This window comes from Bubalus bubalis, chromosome 7 (genome assembly GCF_019923935.1).
Source record: "Bubalus bubalis isolate 160015118507 breed Murrah chromosome 7, NDDB_SH_1, whole genome shotgun sequence".
Classification (NCBI taxonomy): Eukaryota; Metazoa; Chordata; class Mammalia; order Artiodactyla; family Bovidae; genus Bubalus; species Bubalus bubalis.
The window spans coordinates 61,682,906-61,706,661 of record NC_059163.1 but is presented as its reverse complement, the minus strand read 5'-3'; the positions used below and the strand labels follow the sequence as shown (position 1 = coordinate 61,706,661).

Here is a 23,756-nt window from a genome sequence, read left to right as displayed (position 1 = left end):
TCCTCTGATTAAAAATAGGTTTTAAAAAGTTTGATTCATTGTTATTGATAGACATTCAAGTCAAAATTTTGCAAATACTGAAATAATCAACTCATTTTCATAGAATTTGTAAAAAGCCATTTTAAAGGAAAAAATCTGAATTTTACAATGCTAAGCATTTTTTTTTTTTTTTTTTTTTTGCTATTTACATGACATATAAAGGTTTTCTTGAACATGAGGATGGGATGAATTTCAGTATTTTTCTAATTCAATGTAGCAAACAGTTGTTTATTTGTCTGTATGTTTTTGTTCATATGTTTCACCATTAAAATCTAAAGTAGCAGATCCATTTTTAATGTCTGTATCATCATGTCTATGTACATCCAGAGAAAAATATCTATGATTTTTACTTTTAATAAAAAGTTCACAGAAGGCTGGTGACTTCAGGTTTAGAACACATACTTTTGAAAAATGCCCTTCGACAGTTAACATAGGTCCTCAGTCTTATGTTACAAAAGATGTACTCCAACCACAGTGCACCCTTGCATACCACCCTCCTCGCCTCCACCTTTGCTTCTTTACTGTTCCTTCCCCAACATATTCAAAGGCATGGCACCTAAAAGACAGAGCTTTGTGACTTGTACCAAGGATAAAATAGTTGCATGAAATATGTATGAAAATCATTAGACTAGGGAGGAGGACAAGAAATGTATCTCTTTCATAGTGAAAGATACCTGAATCCTTCCTGCTTTGAGTACTAAGGAGGATTCTCCTGGAAGGATCATTAAGATTCACAAACACACCTATGACTTACAGGGAAGGGCAGCTGGTGGAACTTACTTTCTACTTAGAGACCTCTATGGGAGACCTACTGGTGAGCTGATAAGAAAGGAACTGGCTCAAGGCTAGTTCTGACCTAGACCCCAAGAGACAGGACTTACAAAATGATCCTGAGGTCCAGTGTCCAGCAGGTGAAGTGAAGTTGCTCAGTTACGTCCGACTCTTAATGCAACCCCATGGACTGTAGCCTACTATGCTCCTTCGTCCATGGGATTTTCCAGGCAAGAGTACTGGAGTGGGTTGCCATTTCCTTCTCCAGAGGATCTTTCTGACCCAGGGATCGAACCCAAGTCTCCCTCACTGTAGGCAGAGGCTTTACCTTCTGAGCCACCAGCATAGCCCCACCCAACCCAGCCTTCCCAAGAGGATCAGATAGGAATTCAAAGAAGGAGCCCAATGCACGGACAAAGAGAGCCCATCAACTGCATCAGATAACTTGGCAAGGGGTAGAGGTTGGGGGTACATGTCCAGGGAGATAGAAACAAAGCACCTAACATCAGGTACACAGCCAGAATCATGTTCCTTTCAATAATTATACAAAATGTTTAGTGAGTAAAGAAATTAGGTTAAAATTGCTGGCCACAAAGAAATATATTCTATGCTACATCAAGGAATATACTAAATATCATTTAGATGTTATTTGACTAGAGAGAATCTTGGATTATATAATCTACAATTTCATTTATAACACTGCAGAATCTTGCAATTACTATTTGCAATTCAGGCAAGGACCACAAAGAAAAACACTGTTCTGAAAATAATTTATTTTCTCGTTTTATAATTTGATCACCAGAAATCCATAGATACCATTTACTGTCATAATCAGCTGCTGCTGCTGCTGCTAAGTCACTTCAGTAGTGTCCAACTCTGTGTGACCCCATAGACGGCAGCCCACCAGACTCCACCATCCCTTGGATTCTCCAGGCAAGAACACTGGAGTGGGTTGCCATTTCCTTCTCCAATGCATGAAAGTGAAAAGTGAAAGTGAAGTCTCTCAGTCATGTCCGACTCTTAGTGATCCCATGGACTGCAGTCTACCAGGCTCTTCCATCCATGGGATTTGCCAGGCACGAGTACTGGAGTGGGGTGCCATCGCCTTCTCCGCCTGCTAAGCTGCTTACTACTAATTGTACCATTATTTCAATTCTCATTTTCAAAGACTCAAGAATCACAATGTGAATAACTAGCCTTTCACATGTTACAAAGCTTACACTTAGAAGTAAATGAACATCAAGAGTCTCAAAAATGTATAAAAATAACACAACTTAAGTAAAACCTGAGCCCAGTGGTTTTTATCTGAAGTTATCCTTACAGCTCCCAAAAAGATTCCATTCCTGCAAAGACACAGCAGACCCCTCTCATTTAAGTGTCAAAAATTAGCAAAATATGCTAAAGTTACAATGGTATACAAAAACTGGTGACTTTCTACATTCCTAAGAAATACTCCATTTCATATATACATCATCAACACTTTTAAGAACATTTACTAAATGAGTGGTTAGAAAAGTGTGCTATAGAATCAAATGAACTGGAATGAAATCCCAGTTCACAGCCAATGTAATCCTAGAAAAATTAACCTAAGGCTCAATTACCTCATAACAAAATGGGTGAACAATACCTATTTCAAGGGCCAGTGTGAGAATTAGTTTATAATTTTATGGAAAATTATAAACCAAACCAGATTCCAGGTGTTCAGTAAATGACACTGCCAACTGATTTCCCAGTAAATACTCAACACCGCCACTGGCACCAGGGATGCCAAGATAAAGACAAAGTAATTAGGGCCTCTGCCCTCAAGGAGTTTACACACTACTGGAAGACACTTAACATGGTCTTGTAAACTGCCATGTTTTCTCTTGCATATACTAAATTTCCATATTTTCTCTTGTAAATACAACCAAGTTCCAGCACCAGGGACAGAGTGGGTACACGGGGATATCAGCAGGGGAAAGAGAATCTTGCAGAAATACACAGCCTAGACCCTGCACAGGAATCTGTAATTGCATTTGGTGCCAGAGCAGTATGGGTTGAACTTAACCTCATGATCCTAGCAGAGACAAGTGTTAGATTTTAGTGAAAAGGAAAAAAAAAAAAAAAATCTCACCACAGCCCTGGAGGAAACCACATCTTAGTTGTAATTTTGAGAAACGGTTGAAAGCAGTCTCTGCAGTAAGTCAGCTCCTCTCTGACTCTACAGTTACCCCAGGACACCAAAGGCCCAACAAGTCGTTAGGACCCCTCTTTAGAGTTCCAGTCTCCAGCTCATTTGGTCTCATACTGTAATGCTACTATTATTTACATGTCTCCTGTGCTACACTTCAAGCCCCTTTATCCCTCTCTACTTCCTCCGCTCCTAGCATGGTGACCAGTATCAAGTAGGTGCTCACTAGATGCGTGTTGACTGATTCATTGGTGCCAGTCATCGTGTCAGGCAGTAGATATACAATCATAGAAACATGGTCCTCTACCAAGAAACACATAACCTGGTGTCTCCTAGGGGAGACAGAGTCAACAATTCAAATAAAAGTGCACTCATGTAAGAAGATAATACTAGATATGGTGGAAAGTTCCATATACTAGATATGGGATGGAATATCCAGGTAGAATTAGTGGATGGGAATTCCACCAATTAAATAGGAGAAAGTTAGCGAGTCCCAGGCAGTTACAAATTGAAAACAGACTCTGGGTAGTGGTATACAAGAGAAATGACATGATGAAAAAGTTTTAGAAGAAAGAAAAGGTTGGTCGAACAGGTAAACTAAAATGTCAAATTTAGAAAGGAAAACAGGAAAGAAAATTGTTAGAACTAACTACATTCCCCCAAACTGAATACACACAGCCTATCATAAAATTTCCTACCTCCCTGAAATTCCCTTCGTTGATCCTGGAATCTCTGGTACCGGCCGATGTCTTAGCAGAAAAGATCGAGATGGTCTTGAAACCAACTTGCTACGACTTCTCATAGGTGTTAGGACTGGTGATGATGGCACATACAAATCATTTACAACCATTTCTCCTTGAAACTGAAAGAATGGGGATGGTGGTGAGCTTTCTAATAAAACGTTAGTTCCATTCCCAGAATTTGTTTCTGATACTGAAGAGTCATGGGAGGAAAGGAATTCAAGGTCTGCATTAGGAAGCTTGCCTACATTTTCTGAAATCAAATCATCTCTTCCTATGTGTTCTTCTTCAGCTGTGCAGCCCACAGTCTTCTCTGTTATCAAAGATTCTATGTCGGTAATTTCATTACGAAGTAAAGAATCTTGAAAAGAACCTGAATTCGAGTGTGGTTCATCTTCTGGAATGGGGAAGTTGTGTGTAGGAAGAGTCAGCTTATCATCTGATTTAAGAGACTGGCTATTTTCCACACAAACCTCATTTTCTCCAACATTTTTTGTAACAGTCTCCAACTGTATCCGGCTAGGTATCTGAACACTGTGTGAATCTGAAAATTCTAAGGAGGTATTCTGAGCAAAAGACCGAGCCTGGTGATCCTTCGAAGTCTCATCATTTTTCTTTGTTTTGTGAATATTTGCATATATTGGGATATCTTGCATTTTTGACAGGATTATCTGTAACTGTTTAAGTATCCTCCTCCGGTGTCCTGTAGGTGATATTCCAACTTTGAGGAGCACACTGTCATTTATTTCTGCACAGTCCCTCACATTATTAAAACCAAATTCTCGGAAGTTTAAGAGGTACTGCTCCAGATTAATGCTCATTAGGAAATCTTTGATATCAACATTCACTTCGCTGACTGAGGACATAGTGGTGGCTTCATCACTAGGCAAAGTTTTAAGAAGCAGTGCGATGCAATACACACTAGGAGGGTGTGCTTCTGTAGTGGGTGTTCCTCTGACTTCTCTCAAAAATGCTGTTTTCTCCGCAGTGAATGCTTTATGTGCTTAAGCCTAGGAAAAAAGAAAAAAGAAAAGCAAGTTATTAGGACATTTTGGCATCAAAACTAGTTTTACATTATAAACGTTCTCTGAAGAAACACAAGAGAAATGAGGATCACTACTTGTACTGAGTAGTGATCTAAGTTTGGAAACTGCATGCCCTAGAAAGTCATTTCCTAGGTAGAGTGTGAAGGGATGGGACAGAAATGCTATAGTAGTACCAAATGGTGATTTTCAAAAAGGTAAAAAAAAAAAAAAAGATTCTTAAATATAAATTAAACATGTGTCCAAAAATTTTATTCACTAATGAATGAGGGAATCTGTAAGGTGGTAGGGCTAGTTCCAAGATCATTTGTTGAACAGGTTTATATAGTTCATCAGAAAACTTATTTTTTTTAAGTTCTAGAATAAGATGGGTAGGTTATATTAAAAAAAAAAAAAAAAAAAAAACAGGTTAGTGATCTACAAGGCAATAAAACCATAACCTTTCAGGATATCTTTCCACTGGACAAAAATCTATAAGCCAACAGGTAACTTCCCAGTTCAGGGTTCTAATCAAATAGTAAATAGGAGGTAGAACACAAGAATTAGAATATCCCTGGGGTGTGCCTGTTAAACAATACCCTCAACAAGGCATCCCACAAACATGCTGTACATTCTTTTGATTTCCAAATTTTAGATAATTTTTCTTAACAGTACCTAATAGATATGAGCAACTCCGTCCTTTACTATACTTTCTTCAAAAACTCACTCCAAAAGCACAGGTAGAACGTATTTCCCAGGTCAATGATTTTGGCTTCAAAATTGCAGCAGCATTATATGCACAATATTATATAAGACAAGACTAGATGAACAACTTTACATTAGATAACAGGAAGTAAGTTAATATGAAAGGAAAAGGAAAAAGTTTAAAGGTCACATTTTCCTTTATACACAGCAGATTCACATAAGTTCACTTTTCTCACAAACACTGTTCAATTCTTTAAAAAGATGGTTTTTCCAGCTGTTGTTTATATGGCTGCATTGAGTTTGTAAAAGTGTATGGTATGTGCAAATTTCTATATATTATGCATCAGGAAAAAAGAAAAAAGTACAGAATATAGGTAACAACAATTGTTGTTTAGTCACTACGTCATGTTTGATGCTTTGCAACCCCATGGACTGTAGGGGTTTTCCCAGGCAAGAATACTGGAGGCGCCTCTGTCCATGGGATTTCCCCTACTGGAGTGGGTTGCCTTTCCTTCTCCAGGGGATATTCCCAACCCAGGGATCAAACCTGAATCTCCTGCTTGGCAGGTATATTCTTTACCACTGATTCACCTGGGAAGTCAGCATAATGACTATACACTGAAGTAATAAAATGAGACACAGTGGAATCAGGTATATTCATTTGAGCAAGCAGAGATGCAGTGTTTCTGGAAAAAACTGCATCTCAAAGTAGCTCCTTAGAAGACACAACTCAAGAGTCTCCATGTGATATATGCCAACGGCCCATAAGATGTTGCCTCAACTATTCTAAAACTTTAGCCGACACTGACAAGTGAGTACACCAAAAATAAAAGGGAAAACATATACTATTTAGGCAGGACTTCAGAAACAAAGGAATAAAAGTTACAAACCAGAGAGGAAAGACCATATACAGCTATGGCTGATTCATGCTGATGCTTGACAGAAACTAACACAATTCTATAAAGCAATTATCCTTCAACTAAAAACAAAAAATTAATTAAATTAAAAAAAGAGAGATGAAAGACAGGAAATGCCTGTGCCCAACAGGTATTCCTCTGTCACATTCAAAATACCAAAACGTCAGGGAAAAAAGCAGAAAGTTAAACCTCAACACCATATGTGAACCTAATTCTCAGATACATTATTCTTGTTCACATAATTATTTTTTTAATCCCATTATTTAGTTTCGTTTGCCCATGCTATGCTATGCTATGCTAAGTCACTTCAGTCATGTCTGACTCTGTGCAACCCCATAGACGGCAGCCTACCAGGCTCCCCTGTCCCTGGGATTCTCCAGGCAAGAACACTGGAGTGGGTTGCCATTTCCTTCTCCAATGCATGAAAGTGAAAAGTGAAAGTGAAGTCGCTCAGTCGCGTCCGACTCTTAGCGACCCCATGGACTGCAGCCTACCAGGCTCCTCCGTCCATGGGATTTTCCAGGCAAGAATACTGGAGTGGGGTGCCATTGCCTCTCCGTTTGTTTGCCCATGACAAAATGGAAATAATTATTACCAAAGTGGCAGCAACTTTTGATACTGGGCTCTAGAACTGTGAGAAAACATGAGGTAATATATTCCTCCAACTTCCTCACCACAGTTCAGGCCCTCCTGTATTACATCTGCCTAAATCACTGCAATTATTCAACAAATCCCTCAGCCCAGTCTCCATGTACCACTAAACCACTGGAAGTCCAAATCTGGCCTGTCATTCCACATCCTGAACAGAACAGGCTAAGCTTCTTGGGGTGCCATACCACCCCAAGTCTGGTCTCAATCTGAAAATAAAAAAATAATAGTAGCTACTGTTGATATAAGTGGCAACAACGCTCCAGATACTGTACCTCAGATGTATTTCTACTGCTAGGGAGATGTTTCCACATACTAACTCCAGGCTCAAGTTTAACCCGTGCCACTTCACTGACTTTGCTGCTGCTGCTGCTGCTGCTAAGTCGCTTCAGTCATGTCCAACTCTGTGCAACCCCATAGACAGCAGCCCAACCAGGCTCCCCCATCCCTGAGATTCTCCAGGCAAGAACACTGGAGTGGGTTGCCTTAGCTCATTAATTATCATTTCCCCCAAGCAACAAACTGTTAAATAGCCCCATACCTTTTACATACGCTGTAAGAGCTGGCAGATCTACATACTTTGTCAAATCCTCTGCACTATTTACAATTTTGAACAGGCATCTATTACTTCCTCTCTGAAGGCTTCCTATCAACCTCATGAAATAGAATGAATCACTCCTTTTGTTTAAGAGATGGGAGACAGACTGGTAGCGATGGTAGAAGTGGTTCAGAAGCCCATTTTGTTATTTTTTTAATGTGTGTGCATGTGTGAGCCTTTACGTTTTAATATACAAGTTTTTTCTGTCTCTTACACATGAAGTTCCTCAGTGGCTGACTCAAGCATGGATATACCAAATATTCTAACCAATACCACCTCGCTCTGGTATCATGGGTATGCTAAAAAAGGTTAATGAACTAGACTCCTTTTTGTGACCTGGAAGAGGCTTTCTCCCACAGGCCCCACAAACTCTCTCTGCACTTCTGTGTAGGCCCCACCTCTCTGCACTTTCATGTAGGCGCCATCCTCCAATCATTGTGCTTTTTAATGCACATGTGCTTTTTAATGTGTCTGATTATCCAAGGGTGTTCACAGACCCACTTCTTCAGAGGCTTCAGGCCCCCAAAGATATCATCAGCTGCAAAGAGATGGGCACCCCTAACTACAAAAGTCTACTAGGCAAACTCCTTAACACAACATCAAAGCCCTCCATGTTTGGACCTCCACTTGGGCACCAGGCACACATGCCATGTTCTAGGTTCATGGCTCCCCTGGTATCAGTGAGTGGATCTGCTGCACAGCAACATCTGTATATAGGCCCAAGAATCTATGTTTGTGACACATGCCAAAGATGACTGAGATGCACAAAAAATTTTGGTTGGGTTTTAAATTCCTCACACCTCAGCAGAAGTCCATCACTCCCCCCACCCCAGGACATGGATGTCCTTCCTAAGACAGTGCCCAGGAGTCTGCAGTCATATTCAATTTCCACTCTCCTCCACTTTCATAGGCACATATCTGTGTGTCTGTTTCCTTCCCCATAAAATGAAAATGTTCAAAGGTACCTCAGTGCTGGTAAAGATTACATGAGACAATCCACTCCAAGTGTTAAAATAGTGCTTAATCCCCAGCAAGTGCTTAGCACATATTCACTTCCATCATTATAATTACAAATTTTCATCACTAAGTCATTAACTTCCCACAGTTGAAATCTTTCCCATTCTTTGAAATGTAACTCAAATGCTATTTTCTTCATAAAGGTCTCTACCGAGCAAGAAATTAACTCTTCACTGTATGACTACAGCATTTACTTCTCAGTATTTAATCTCATCCTGTTGACTCCATGTTAACCTATAGAAACGGGATAGTGCAGTGTGATAGCCAGGATTTGGGAGCTGGGCAACCTTGGTCAAATTCCAGTATTTAACCTCTCTGTGCCCCAGTTTTCTCATCAGGAAAGGAGTGGTAAGAATACCTACTTCATAAGGCTTTTGTAAAGCATCAAGAACACCAATGGCACATAGCAAATGTTAAATAAGTATCTGTCATCATAATTATGTTTATTGTCCCACAATAAACTAATAAATCTGCCAAGATGATGACTAGCCCATATAAGCTGCCCAATAAATGCCAAATCACTTGTTTGTAAACACAGTACATGATGTATATATACAGAACACATTTAGAGAATACATAAACAGTTGGCATTACAGATGTGAATGTACATTTGCCCATGCTATCCTGACCCATTTCCAAGAGAAAGTAAAAAGAAAACAGAAGTAACATTTAGGAGTACCTTCTATATGCCCAGCTTTCAGTATCACTTAACAGCCATAATCTTATTATCTTCCTGAGCTCTACCTTGGAGGTACTATGAATACCAACTGCTTCTCATCATCGCTTCTGCTCATATGCTAGCCCAAGCCACTTTCTTATCTTTCTTAGACCACTGCAACAGCCTTCTGACTGATATTCCAGGTTCTATCCTGGCCTCCTGCCTTCACAAGCAGCATATTCTCAATACAACAGTCAGAATTATTCATTTTATAACAAAAGTCACATCATGTCACTCCTTGCAAATACCTAATTTCATCTTCCCTGGCTTTGCCTGAAGCCCCCATCACTCAATCATCACCAAGCTGGCTTCAGTCCTATTTCTACTACATGATTCCTACCTCTCACCCATCTCTCTCTTTCAAATCTACTTCCCAACATATTCCCATGGCTCATGGCTCACTCCATCACTTGAGTAGGTCTGTGCTCAAATGTGTGCTCATTAGAGTGGCCTTCCCTAGTGCCCTTAGGCATACGAGCGTGCCCTGTGCCACAGCATTCCTTACTCTTGCTTTCTCTGTCTTCGTGGCATTTGTTACTTCGTGACATCTGTAGACTTCTACCAGAGGATAGAAATCTTGTCTATGGTTCACTGCTGAAGGTCTTAACTTTGAACACCATCAGGCACATAAAAGGTGCTCAATAAATGTGCTGAAAGACTCCCTCTCAACTTTGAGATGATTTAAGGTAACAAGTGGAAAGTACAAAGTTTTAAAGTTTTGTCTATTTAGGTCACCAAGCTCCAAAGGAGCTCAAATACAGATTGTCCCAATCCATCTAACCACTACAAGTGACCTTAGAATCAAGAACCAAGGGGAGAGAAGGGTTGGTGGTAGGGCAGCTGGAAGCATTCCAACCCACCTAAAGGACTTTTAAAAATTCATCAAACAGAATAAAATATCTAAGAATAAACTTAATCAAGAAGGTGAAAGATCTATACTCTGAAAACTATAAAATGCTGATGAAAGAAAATGAAGATGATACAAAGAAATCCCATGTACATGGACTGAAAGAATATTGCTAAAATGGTCATACTACCCAAAGTAATATACAGATTTAATGCAATTCCTACCAAAATACCCATGACATCTTTCACAGAACTAAAACAAATACTCCTAAAGTTTACAAAAGACTCTAAATTCCCAAAGCAATTTTCAGAAAATGAACAAAGCAAGAGGTATTACATTTTCTGACTTCAGACTACAGAACAGAGTTATAGTAAACAAAACAGCATGATATACAAAAACACACACATAGGTGAATGGAATAAAACAGAGAGCCTAGAAATAAACTCACACACTTATGGCTAATTAAGCTATGACAAAGAAGGCAAGAATATACAATACAGGAAAGATAGTCTCTTGTTTAATAAGTGAGTGCTGGGAAAACTGGACAGCCTCACGAAAATCAATGAAATTGGAGCATTTTGTCACACCATATACAAAAATAAACTCAAAGTAGATTAAAGACCTCAATATAAGACTGGAAACTAAATAACTCTTGACAAGAACACAGGCAGAACACTCTGTGACATAAATCATAGCAATATTTTTTTGGAGGATCTAAGGCAAAGGAATCAAAAGCAAATATAAACAAATGGACTTCATCAAACTTAAGCTTTCGCACAGCAAAGGAAACCATCCACAAAATGAAAACACAACCTACTGAATGGGATAAAATATTTGCAAATGATATGACCAATATGATTATAGCTCATACATTCAATAGTAAACTCAATATCAAAAACACAAATAACTCAGTTAATGGTTATAGCTCATACATTCAATATTAAACTCAGTATCAAAAAAACAAATAACTCAGTTAAAAAGTGGACAGAAGACTTAAATATTTCACCAAAGATGACATATAGATGGCCAACAGAAACATAAAAAGATGCTCAATATTGCTAATCAGAGAAATGCAAATCAAAACCACAATGGGATATCACCTCACACCTGTCAGGATGACTATTATCAAAAAGAACCCAAATTACAAACATTGGCAAAGATGTGTTAGAAAGGAAACTCTCATACACTGTTGGTGGGAATGTAAATTGGTATAACCACTGTGGAAAAACAGAACAGAGGCTTCTCAAAAACACAGAACACAGAACTACCATAGAATTCAGCAATTCTACTCCTGGATATATATCCAAAAAACAAAACACCAATTTGAAAACATACATGCACCCCAATGTTCATAGCAGCATTATTTATAATAGTCAAATACAGAAGCAATCTTAGTGTCCATCAATAGATGGACAGACAAAGAAGATGTGATATATGTACACATGGAATACAAAGGAATGTTGCTCAGCTATACAAAAAAAGAATGAAATTCTGTCATTTCCAACAATATGGAGGCACCTAGACGTTAAGAAGTCAGACAAAGACAAATACTCTTTGTTATCTTATATTCAGAATCTAAAAAATGAATGCGACAGAGACAGATTCACAGATACAGAGAGCAAACTAGTGCTTACCAGTGAGGGGAGGGGAGTAGGAAGTGGCAAGATAGGGATAGGCGATTAAGAAATATACACTATCATGTGCTGGTGGTTTACTTGCTAAGATCTTCCCAACCCAGGGATGGAACCCTGGTCTTCTGAATTGTAGGCAGTCTACTGCACAACAGGCAGATTCTTTACTGACTGAGCCACCAAGGACATGTATAAAATATACAAGATGTGCGGATATATTGAATAGCATATCCATTAGTTTGCAATAACCTTAAATGGAGTATAATTCATAAAAATTGTACAACTGAAACTAATATAATATTGTAAATCAAGTATACTTCAATTAAAAAAAAAAAATCATAGGTTGGGACAGCCACCCCCCTCCAAATGCCTCGAGTAAGAAAAACCACCACAGTAAACCACTTCCCACTACCCATCCCCCCACCCACTACCAGTGTAACTTTGTCATATTCCCCAGTTAAAAGAGGAAAGAAAATAACTGAAAAACTTGGGTCACTTCATTAAACCATAAAGTCATTAAGTATTCAGTGCTGACAACTTTTGGAATCACTTCTGCCTGATTTTAATATCTTTGGGAAGGGAAAAAGTAGCAATAGTATAACTAAATTCACTCAAATTTAGTCTACTTCTTTAAAAAAAAAAAAGCATACCATTTTAAAATCATAAACATAACCTTACAGTATTTAGAAACCTGCCAATGTGTTGAAATAATAGACTTAAAAATCCTAGGATCACAGGATCATTTAAAAATGTAAACTAAGTAAGTTAGGCTGCCACATGAATAGAGACTCTTCAGTGTCATCAATACAAGTCTCACAGATTCTAAAAACAATGGAAGTTTATTGTATTCCAAAACAGTCATCCCCAATTGAATATGAATCAGAAATGTGTGAGATATTACTTTTATTGGTCACAGTGACTGAGGGGTACCAGTAAATAGAAGAGTTGACTGACTTAGGACATCCTAGTGGTAAAGAATCTGCCTGCTAATGCAGGAGACAGAATAAGATGTGGCTTTGATTCCTGGACTGTGAAGATTCCCTGGAGGAAGACATGGCAACCCACTCCAGTATGCTTGCCTGGACAATTCCATGGACAGAGCAGCCTGGCAGGTTACAGTCCATGGGGTCACAAAGAGTCCCACAGGACTGAAATGACTTAGCACGCATAATGATACCCAAGGTAGAAACCTCAGGCACAATTTTTACTCCTCCAAATCTCCAGAGCTAATCAGCTATCCCCAAAGGATACCTGGCACTATAGATGATGAAAGGAAGTGTCCCTGATTTCAAGTCATTTATGTGGAGAAATAGCTCATCTCTTACAAACTCCGGGAGGTCCATATAAATAACACACTGAACTAGTGAGTTCGGGCTACAGGTCTTAATAGAATTCTACTTTTGCTTCAGTACAGAATACAGTCACAAGAAGGAGGTATCACTGTATTTCACATCAAACAGACTTATTGTTTAATACTAAGATGTTAACTTCACATAGTCATAAAGACAAATCGTTCCACTCTGCTCCCCACAACCATGCACAAGAGGAAGTGGTTTTGAGAAAGCACGCTTGCTGTCATTACTCTATCCCATCGTATAGAGCAAATTACAAAAGGTCAGAGATCAAGAATTCTATTGTTCCAGTCTAAGTCCTTACATCCTTGGTGTCAAATTGGTTGGTCATTTAGTATGCCTCTCCCCTACCATCGGTCACCTACCTTATCCTGTGATAACACCGCCCCCATTTAACCCCTTACAGAAAGCCCAGTTCCCTCAACTCTGAACTCTTTCCTCCACTGCCTCAGGTTCTCTACATTGAGCCCTCTTTCCCCTTCATCAAAACACATCCATCCTCTTTCCTTCTCCCTCAGACTTCTATTGCTAATGTTATCAGCCAGTATCTGTGGAGTGATTACAAACCAACTTTATAGGATCTCATTTAATCCTCACAGTTGCCTTAGAAGGAAAGCCCCATGCCCAAAGCCAAACAGCAGGAAAACAGTGGATAAGTTTCAGAATTCCAAGAGTCAGACTCTACAAACTGCTGTTAACTGTGATGCCTCCTAATACCTATGCGATCGATTTAACAGTAGGAAGGGATCAAGGACTTCCTATTTTCCCTCTCATTTGACTGTTCTACTATACATAGCATTTAGAGTCTCTAGGGAAATGCTGCTGACCTATACCATCCCTTGCGAACTCAAGTTATATAAGCCTTTGCAGCTGTGAGCATATGCGTCCATGTAAGTAAGTAAATACGGAAGCCTAAAGTCATTTACTTTTAATTGTTTGAGATACTCAGGCACACAAAGCACAGTGCTCTAGAGTCAGGCTGCCTAAACTCCAAACCAGCCTTTTCCCACTTGTTTTCTATGTCCCTGAAGATAGTTAACTTCCCTGAAGCTCAGTTTCCTTGTCTATAAAATGAAGATAAAATATCTGCTAGGATTTCTGCTAGAATTAAACAAGTCAAATACATAAGGCATATAGAAAAGCACCTGACATGAATTATAAGTGTACAAAAAATGCTGGCTAATTCATCCGTGGTATATAATATTGTAGTTGGTCATATTCATACTGCATTATTGCACTTGGTGTGATCGGTATTCTCCTGCCTGCTTCATAAAATTACATTCCTTTCAATTAGCACCATCCATTATTCTTCTAATAAACCTACAAAGCACCTCACACAGCAGTAAACAGTTTCACTAATTTAGTAAACTATAGATGCCGTTATTGTAATGAGAATGAAGATTTTTACCTGAAGACTTTAGACTTGGGAAACAGCACAGTGATGTCCAGTGAGCGTAGCTCTGCTGTGTAATACCTGCATGAACTTGGGAAAGTTCCTTTATTTTTCTGAGACACACTGTGGTCATCTGTAAGCAGCGACGATAAATGAGAACCTCACGAGACTCTCTTGAGGATGAAATGAGTAAATATGCATAAGGATCTTAGTTCCTGGCAAGCAACAAGCACTTAATTAGTGGCTGCTGGATGGAGAGTAACAGAGGTTTGAGCTGAAAATAGTCAGGCTCCAGGCAAAAGCCTTCCACAGCTTGGATCAAGGAGAAAAGACTGTTCTAAGTCATGCTTTGATTATTTATTTTCTGTGTGATCTGAAAGACACAACTCTTTCAAAATTAAGAATATACATTTCACAGCCAGTGAAGGCCAGTAGTGACCATTCCTTTACTTTGTATGAGTTTTTTATTAGCCTAAGTAGTACCTGGGTTTAGGTGTTTTCTATAACATCCCAATAAGTTATGTGGCTTGAAACACTCCTTAGCTTCAGTAAGTCCCTTTTCTTTCAAACTGTCTATCCAGATTTTAAGTTAATTGGCTGATGTTTGAGACTTAAAATTAAGTCTCAAACATTAACAATTAATGTTTTTTTAAACTTAAAATTAAGTCTCTTAAACATTAAAAATGTTTAATTTTTAATTCAGAGATCTTTAAAGCGGGGCCACAGTTCTTAGGTAAGCATTTTCCCAAGTTCCTACAAGAGCAGGAGTGGGGGTAAAGTCAATAACAAACCAAAGCCCACACCACAGTGGAGGACACCTACCTGAGTGCCCCTGAAACCTGCTCATTCCAGCTCCCTCCTACCCACATCTGTATCTTGGCAGCTGAAAGGACACTCAGACCCTTTAGGATTCTTGATATAAGCACGAGTACATACATATTCTTCAGGATTCTGTTCTATTTCATGCTACATTGAACATACCTTTAATGTTTAATTGGCTGAGATAAAAACTTGCATGATATACTTCAGTAAAAAGATTTTAAAATGTACACTTATGATACATGCACTTTTATATATCAATTTTTTTAATTGGATACAAATGTATCGGATGTATTCTCCACTATTTCTCTGAATTTGACTCACATTTTTTGACTAACAACCAGATGTTTCAAAATAGCCTACTGTGAATGGTTTCCTCTTGTAGCATTTATAAATAGCACCCTGACCTCTTTTCCAACTGAATTTGAGGGCTTGTTCCTATTGGCTCCATAATTATCTAAGTCTCTTTTTTCTTAGGTAAGAGGATATCTCACCAAGTGTCTCTCAATTGATTGACTCATTTATTAACATTTATTCATTAAATAAATATTTAAGGATCGCTAACTACTCTCTCCAAGATAACAGGGAGAAACATTTGCAGTTCAAGATAGCACCTATCATCTCACTTGAGAACAGTGCTATTGTGTGTATATATACATGTATATTCTAATCCTGAAAGACGATGTTGTTAAAGTGCTACACTCAGTATGCCAGCAAATTTGGAAAGCTCAGCAGTGACCACAGGACTGGAAAAGGTCAATTTCCATTCCAATGACAAAGAATGTTCAGATTACTGTACAATTGCACTCATTTCTTAAGAAAGCAAGATTATGCTCAAAATCCTTCAAGTTAGGCTTCAGGAGTACATGAACTGAAAACTTCCAGATGTATCAGCAGGATTTATAAAAGGTAGAGGAACCAAAGATCATATTGCCAACACGCCCTGGATCACAGAAAAAGCAAAGGAATTTTTTTTTTAATCTATTTCTGCTTCATTGACCACATTAAAGACTTTAACTGTATAGATCACAGCAAACTTTGGAAAATTCCCTCAAGAGATGGGAATACCAGACCACCTTACCTATCTCCTGAGAAACCTGTCAAGAAAACCTGTATGCGGGTCAAGCAGCAACAGTTAGAACAAGACATGGAACAATGGACTGGTTCAAAATTGGGAAAGCAGAACGTCAAGGTTGTATATTGTCACCCTGCTTATTTAATTTCTATGCAGAGTATATCATGTGAAATGCCAGGTTGGATGATTCACAAGCTGGAATCAAGATTGCCAGGAGAAATACCAACAACCTCAGATACGCAGATGATATCACTTCAATGGCAGAAAGTGAAAAGGAACTAAAAAGCCCTTGATGAGGGTAAAAGAGGAAAGTGAAAAAGCTAGCTGAAAACTCGGTATTCATAAAAAGAAGATCATGGCATCCAGTCCCATCACGTCACGGCAAATAGATGGGGAAAAAGTGGAAGCAGTGACAGATTTCATTTTCTTGGGCTCCAAAATTACTGTGGATGGTGACTGCAGCCATGAAATTAAAAAACACTTGCTCCTTGGAAGAAAAGTTATGACAAGCCAAAGAAGTATAAAAAAGCAAAGACATCATTTTGCCAACGAAGGTCCATGTGGACAAAGGTATGGTTTTTCCAGTAGTCATGTATGGATATGAGTTGCACCATAAAGAAGACTGAGCATCAAAATCGATGCTCAAATTGAGCATATGAAATTGATGCTTTCAAACTGTGGAGTTGGAGAAAACTCTTAAAGGACTCTTCAGAGTCCCTTGGACTGCAAGGAAATCAACCCTGAATATTCATTGGAAGGACTGATGCTGAAGCTCCAATACTTTGGCCACCTGATGCAAAGAGCCATTAGAAAAGAACCTGATGCTTGGAAAGACTGAGGCCAAGAAGAGAAAGGGACGAGAGAGGATGAGATGGATGGATGGCATCACTAACTCATTATACACGAGTTTGAGCAAACTCAGTGAGATAGTGAAGAACAGGGAAGACTGGAGCAGTACCGTTCATGGGGTCACAGAGTCAGATACGACTTAGTGACTGAACAATGATATATATATGGTACTAAAAAGAAAGTGAAAATGAAATGTATTCTCTCCAGGAGTTTAAAATCTAAAGGAGTGTATTAAACATGGCTGTACAGCCATATGCATGTCAAGGGAAAATGACATGCATATGGACTGCTACTGCTGCTAAGTCGCTTCAGTCGTGTCCGACTCTTGTGTGACCCCATAGACAGCAGCCCACCAGGCTCCCCAGCCCTGGGATTCTCCAGGCAAGAACACTGGAGTGGGTTGCCATTTCCTTTTCCAATGCATGAAAGTGAAAAGTGAAAGTCAAGTCGCTCAGTCATGTCTGACCCTCAGCGACCCCATGGACCACAGCCTTCCAGGCTCCTCCGTCCATGGGATTTTCCAGGCAAGAGTACTGAAGTCGGTTGCCATTGCCTTCTCCAATGCATATGGACAGTTCTTTATAACTCAGTAAGAGCCAGTAAAAGAGGACCAACAAAATTGGAAGACTCAAATGTACCCAAGAGTAATGATGAGAAAACGTAAGTCTTATGAGCTTGACTTTCACATGGTTCATATTTTAAGTATTGTAGAAAAGTAGCACCATCATCTTTCAAGAATTCCAAGGAACTCTAAAAACTTCAAACTGACACCATAAACATAATTGAAATATGCAGTAATTCAGAACTCTGAGGATGGAATGATCAGTGAAGGAGCTACAGAGGGGAATTTCAAGATGTATGGGAACGTAGCATATGGAGACTGCAGTCATTGCCACAAAGCGGGGCAATGAGGGAGATGTCTTTAGGCAATCAAACAGATGAGAAGACTTCTCATAGTCTCCAGTCTCTCGTCAATCACATTTGATCAAAGCTAAGAAATATTTCCAACGTTAATAAAATGTTCTTTACCTAATATTTTCCAGAATATTCCCCAAATTCCTCAGTTTAGAAAGTGCAAACACTGGATTCAATAAATGATTCAACAAACAAATAAGAAAGAAAAAAAAAACTTGCTAAAACATTAAAATAATTTCTTCTTAAAAGCAATGGCTGTCATTCATAAGTAACATTTTTATAGCATCTTTCACTGAACTTTCTCAAAGTTGCTAAGAGGTGGGATAGAAAGAAACAAAGCAAAAACAGAAAATTTCCCAAATATCATGATGTTTATAATACAGAGTTCTAAGCCGGTTTTTAAAACTTCACAGTCTTATGGAGCTAGTTTAAGACTTTCTTCCAAGAAAACTGCAATTCATTATAATCTCATTCCTATGCTGCTGCTGCTGCGAAGTCACTTCAGTCCTGTTCGACTCTTTGTCACTATATGGACCCTAGGCTGATAGGCTCCTCTGTCCAAGGGATTTCCCAGGCAAGAATATTGGAATGGGTTGTTATGCCCTCCTCCAGGGGATCTTCCTGACCCAGGGATCAAACCCAGGTCTCCTTAATTGCAGGCAGATTCTTTATGGTCTAAGCCATCAGGGAAGCCTCTTAGTCCTCTACTTAATCACAATAACTAAGTAGCTGAATTGCAAAGTATCTAGAAGGCTCAAACTGCAGTGATATGAGATGGTTAAGAAATTTGTTTTTAGCAGCAGACACTGATAATACAGAGAACAAACTACTACTGATCATCAGTGTGCAGAAGGAAGAGGGAAGGGGCAATGTGGGGGTAGGTGGGGGGAAAAAGAGGCTACTATTGTATTAAATGAAATCATATGTGAGAAACTTTTGAAAAAAGAAGCACTATAGAATTCAAAGACTTTCATTAAAAATTTTAATATTCAAGAGACATAGGAAAAATGAAAAAAACACATATTTGTTTTTAAATGTATCAGTTTCTCCTCTCATGGACTATCCATATAAAATCTGACTTATGGAGGAAGGAAAAAAATGCAAACACACATGCCCACAAATAAGTTTTAACAAGTCATTTGACTTCCCCTCTAGGTATATTTTCATTTAAACAAATCTTTGAGTACTGACAAATCAAGTCTATAGAGAACACTCTTGGTGTTAAGACCCACCTTAAGTGTGTATTTGTTAAACAGCTGTCTGAAAAGTAGCCAGGGAGATATTTCCACTTTAGACTCTAGCCTAGTTCATGACCCATTTTACTTTTTCTTTCTTTTTAAAACACTGTTAAACAGTGGAGGTCATGAGAATTTTCCCCTCAATATTTCTCTTGTAAGTGTATGGAAGTCACAAGTATAAGTTTAGAAGTATTTCTCTTTTCTCCTTAAAAAAGTTACCTTCCTTTTTAAAATAGTCCTAACTTCATCTTCCAATTACTTACGGGCAATATTCCCATAAACTCATGCGGGCAAAGAGTGCTTAAGTGCGGGAGAAATCAATACTAAGCTTGTAAGTACAACACTATTATTGGTAATCACAATGACATCCGATTATATGTACTTTTAAAAATAGCTTATTTTTCAGTACTTTTTTTTTTTTTAAACCAAAAGGATATATTCCACTAAGCAGACTACTTCAAGGACACCCTTGGCAAAAAAAAAAAAAAAAGTTACCATCACCAAACTTGTAACAGCCTAAAATGTCATTATTCCAAACAAACTAGCTTCTAATTTGCCTCTAATCATCAAAGATTATAGTTCACAATATATTTTCACAAAGACTTCCCCCCAATCAAAATTACTCCAGATCGCCGCAAGGAGGTGAGGCGAACGTTTAAGAAAAGAAGCAAGGATGAACTTACCCCTCGTTTAATAAGACGGGCACCCATTCTCCCAGGAGACCTATCTCCAAACGTCAACGAGTAAATCAATCTGGTAAACTCCCTGTCGACAGTTTTCGAGTATGAGGTTAGGTTCAGGCAGGTGGAGGCCAAATGATTGTAATTAAAGTTAATTAACAGGCCTGAGGTCTCAAAGTGTAGAACAAGTAGGGTGCGGGGGAGCACAGAGATCCGAGCGAACTCATTATCTCTACCAAGTAATTAACTGCCTGAAACTCACTGAAGGGCAGCTCCTTTTCGAGGAAGGGGTCTAGCTGTCTATCCGGCTCTTCCCACTCCTGAGTCAAATCCCATTACTAAGTAGAGTTTTTGTATCACTTACCAGCTTCTGGTTTCCTTTTAGACGCCCACATGCGGGAGCGAAATCCAAGCGGTAGAAACCGGAGCTGAACACTTGGCGCTCTGGAAATGTACCCAAAGAGGTGCCGGAAAGCCGCGGCTCAGATGAGACGGTCCTCACGCCCGACCCCGGCCCCGCCGCCCAGCCCACCGCAGTCCCCTGGACTCGCTTTGCGCGCGGGCAGCGGAGCTGGGGAGCCGAGGCGGGCGGGGGAGCCCGGTCGCCGGCTTCTCTCCCGGCCTGGCTCGACCAGTCCTCACCCGCCTGTCCCAGGCGCGGGGCCTCCTGCTTCCCTCCCCGCCGGCTGCCCGCACGGCGTCTGCAGCCAGGAGGCGGCCGCGCGGGCGGCGCTGTCACTCGGGCCAGCACGCCGCGGCCGCCGCACCTGGAGGCGGGGAGCGCGAGCCCGCGCGCAGCTCCGGAAGCGCCGCGCCCGCCGCCCGCGCCCTGCCCAGGTGCTCCGGCGCCGCGCCTTGGCCGCTTCCTCCAGGCCCGCGGGGGCGGGGAGAGCCGCCAGGCGTTGGGGCAGCGAGGCTCAGCGGCGGGGGCAGCCAAGCCGGCCGCCCTGGTTCCGCAACATAGTTGGGTGACTGACTCAGTCCGCCCCGACTTGGCCGCGCCTGGCACCGTCGCCACCTGGCGCACCTCGGCCCCAAGGCTCCCGGGGCGGCGGGGTTGGTGAAGCCGCGAGAACGCGTCCCGCAGCCCAAAGCGGCGAGGGCATAGCCCTCCCCGGAGAGATGCCGGTGACCCTACCCCGGCTCCGGCCGGCCATTTGGTTGGTCATTGCTCACGGATGGGTGGGTTGTCAAGTGGGCGGAATCTCAGCACCACTGATTATTAGTATTACTCTACTAAGTAGTTTCCAGGTTGCCTCAGCGTTTCCCAAACTTAAGACTCATCTAGGGCGCTAGTTTTCCCAGGCTGCTTCTGCGTAAAGTTGCACTCAATGGGCCCGGGAATCTGTTTACCAAGCTCAGTGCTGATTAGGCTCGACCCATTATATCGGATTCTCTGTGAGGGAAGGACGAATATTCCCACTTTCTAGTTGAGTTTGTGGGGGAGAGCAACTTCCCCAAGCAGTCAAAACTTTAAGGGTGCAGGGGATTTTCAATTTAGATCGGAACTAATACAGCCTCCTCACAGATGTTTTATATTTCTCCTTCTTGTCTCTGCCCCCCTTCTTGTCTCCACCCCTCCGAGGGGAGGGAGAACCCTGCTCTAGTCCTTTTGGCCTCTGAGATTGTTAGATCCCGGAAAGACATTTTCCCTTGGACTTGGACCTTGACACTCTGCTCTTGGAAGTAACAATAAAGCAGGGAGAGGACACGGGAATTCAAACAGAAAAACCCTTGTGCGCCCCAGAATATGGATACTTAAATGTCCGTAAAATCTTATCGCTTGCCAGTGACTTCAAGGGCAAGCTCCTTATTTTTATATTTTAGTTAACATCTTTGTACAGACTGGACCTGAAATTCTCTCCCTTAAAAGATGAAATGTCCTTACCTTTGTCCTGTTCGTGTTGGTGAAAGTAAAACAATTAGGGGAAGTGCTGAGCTTATGAAAATGAAATAATTGGTGAAGTCTGGAGCGTGGGAGGCTTCCCAGGAGCCCTGGTTCTTGGGAGGCTTCATCTTCAGCGAAAAATCTGCCCATTAAAAAGCATCCTCCTGCCCTGGGAGACTCGGAGGCAGCTGTGGCAAGCATGCTCCAGAGACAGCAAATCTTCAGTTTCTTTTAAACTAAATACTTGAAAGAAAGACCTATTTTCACCAGGAAAGTTCATTCGACATTTTCCAAATCTCAAGAATTGTCTTTTTTTTTTCTTTGGATTTCTGTAGAATTTTATTTTTGTGGCTCTTTTTGACTTCTTGTTAAGTCCATACTCTTTGTGGGCTTTATTTTCCCTCTCCCTCATAGTTCTCACATACTTGTCATTTATTTTTATCTTGGTAAGCCATCTTAAATCCTTTTCTGAGCAAGGTGGGTTATAAATAAACAAAAAATCTTACATCAGTTATGGTATGTCTCAGTAAGGCAAGCACTGTTACTGGAACAGAGTCCTCAAATTATTTCTCTAGGTAGATTTTATAAAATAAGACTTTGTGCCTTTTTGTAACAATATCTTAGTTCCTCGATTATCATTCAGTCATTTATTGTTTAAAATTTTTATTTTAAACAATATAAGATAGTTTTATTTTCAATAAACAAAATTGAAACTACAGTGATTAGCAAACACAGTGAGACCCCCAGATTTTCAGTCTTCTCTGAGAAGAAATAAAAATTGTAAGGCACACTGATGATTCAATAATAGCTCTGGGAAGTGAAAGAAAAGCAGGCCTCCCTTACTGAAACTATGCATTGGTGATAAGGTGTAAGCTGATTTTAAGAACCTTAATATATGAAGGAAAATAAAAGATGGCTGAAGGAATATGGCAAAATCTTTTGTTAACTGTTCACTAATCATACCAGGTTCTGGCCGAACACCTAACATATATGTTGTGTTTGTACAACTCCCATGAGTTGGAACTTTTTCCAATTTTACAAAGGATTGAGACTTAGATTAAGTAGTAAATAATGGATAAATCAAACACTTCTAGACTCTATTCATAGCCTATGTGTAATGTATTGATATGTAGCAGCCCTCATAGTTAGGCATTCAGGGAGAAAAGTATGGAAGAAAAGTAACTTTATAAAAATTGAAGTATGAAAAATCTGTTGACTGTCAAGGCCATTCTACTATATCAGTCAGTTCAATTCAGTCGCTCAGTCATGTCCGACTCTTTGCGACCCCATGAATCGCAGCACACCAGGCCTCCCTGTCCATCACCAACTCCTGGAGTTCACTCAGACTCACGTCCATCCAGTCAGTGATGCCATCCAGCCATCTCATCCTGTGTCATCCCCTTCTCCTTATAGTACCAGTTAATTTCCATCTGTTTATTTATTCCAAATATGTATTTGGAATATATCTTTTTATCTCTGTATTTATTCCAAAATGACCCATTCCAACTTATATTTCCTCCATTTTCAGAGGGAGAGCAGGCATAGCTCTGCCCTTGCCAGCTTTTGTGTCTCTGCTCCACCCATCTTTCCTACCCAGAATGCACTCTGCTTCTAAAGGAGGCAGTTGGAGAGAGTGGAAACCATCCTCCTCTCCTCCGCCTTTTCCTCCTTTCCCTTTTCTTTACATCATCAAGGCTAACACCCATAGAGCATTTCTGTGCCAG

At 40.2% G+C, this 23,756-nt stretch overlaps 1 protein-coding gene across 12 annotated transcripts in view; it reads right to left on the bottom strand.

Moving 5' to 3' along the window:
* The window catches only part of ARAP2 (ArfGAP with RhoGAP domain, ankyrin repeat and PH domain 2), a 199,676-nt gene extending 176,175 nt beyond the window's left edge, over window positions 1-23,501 (bottom strand). For 2 of the 12 annotated variants that reach the window (XM_044946013.2, XM_044946015.2), the window contains exons 1-4: window positions 22,033-22,441; window positions 20,509-20,588; window positions 20,148-20,229; window positions 3,679-4,730 (exon numbers count right to left, since the gene is read on the bottom strand). In XM_044946013.2, the coding sequence (XP_044801948.2) occupies window positions 3,679-4,586 (908 nt within the window). In that variant the 5' untranslated portion in view covers window positions 4,587-4,730; window positions 20,148-20,229; window positions 20,509-20,588; window positions 22,033-22,441. Of the gene's footprint in view, window positions 1-3,678; window positions 4,731-20,147; window positions 20,230-20,508; window positions 20,589-21,282; window positions 21,435-22,032; window positions 22,450-23,383 lie in introns of those variants that run through there. The other 10 variants (XM_044946016.2, XM_025290199.3, XM_044946014.2 and 7 more) reach the window with 10 other exon arrangements.
* Between the last annotated feature and the right edge of the window lie 255 nt (window positions 23,502-23,756).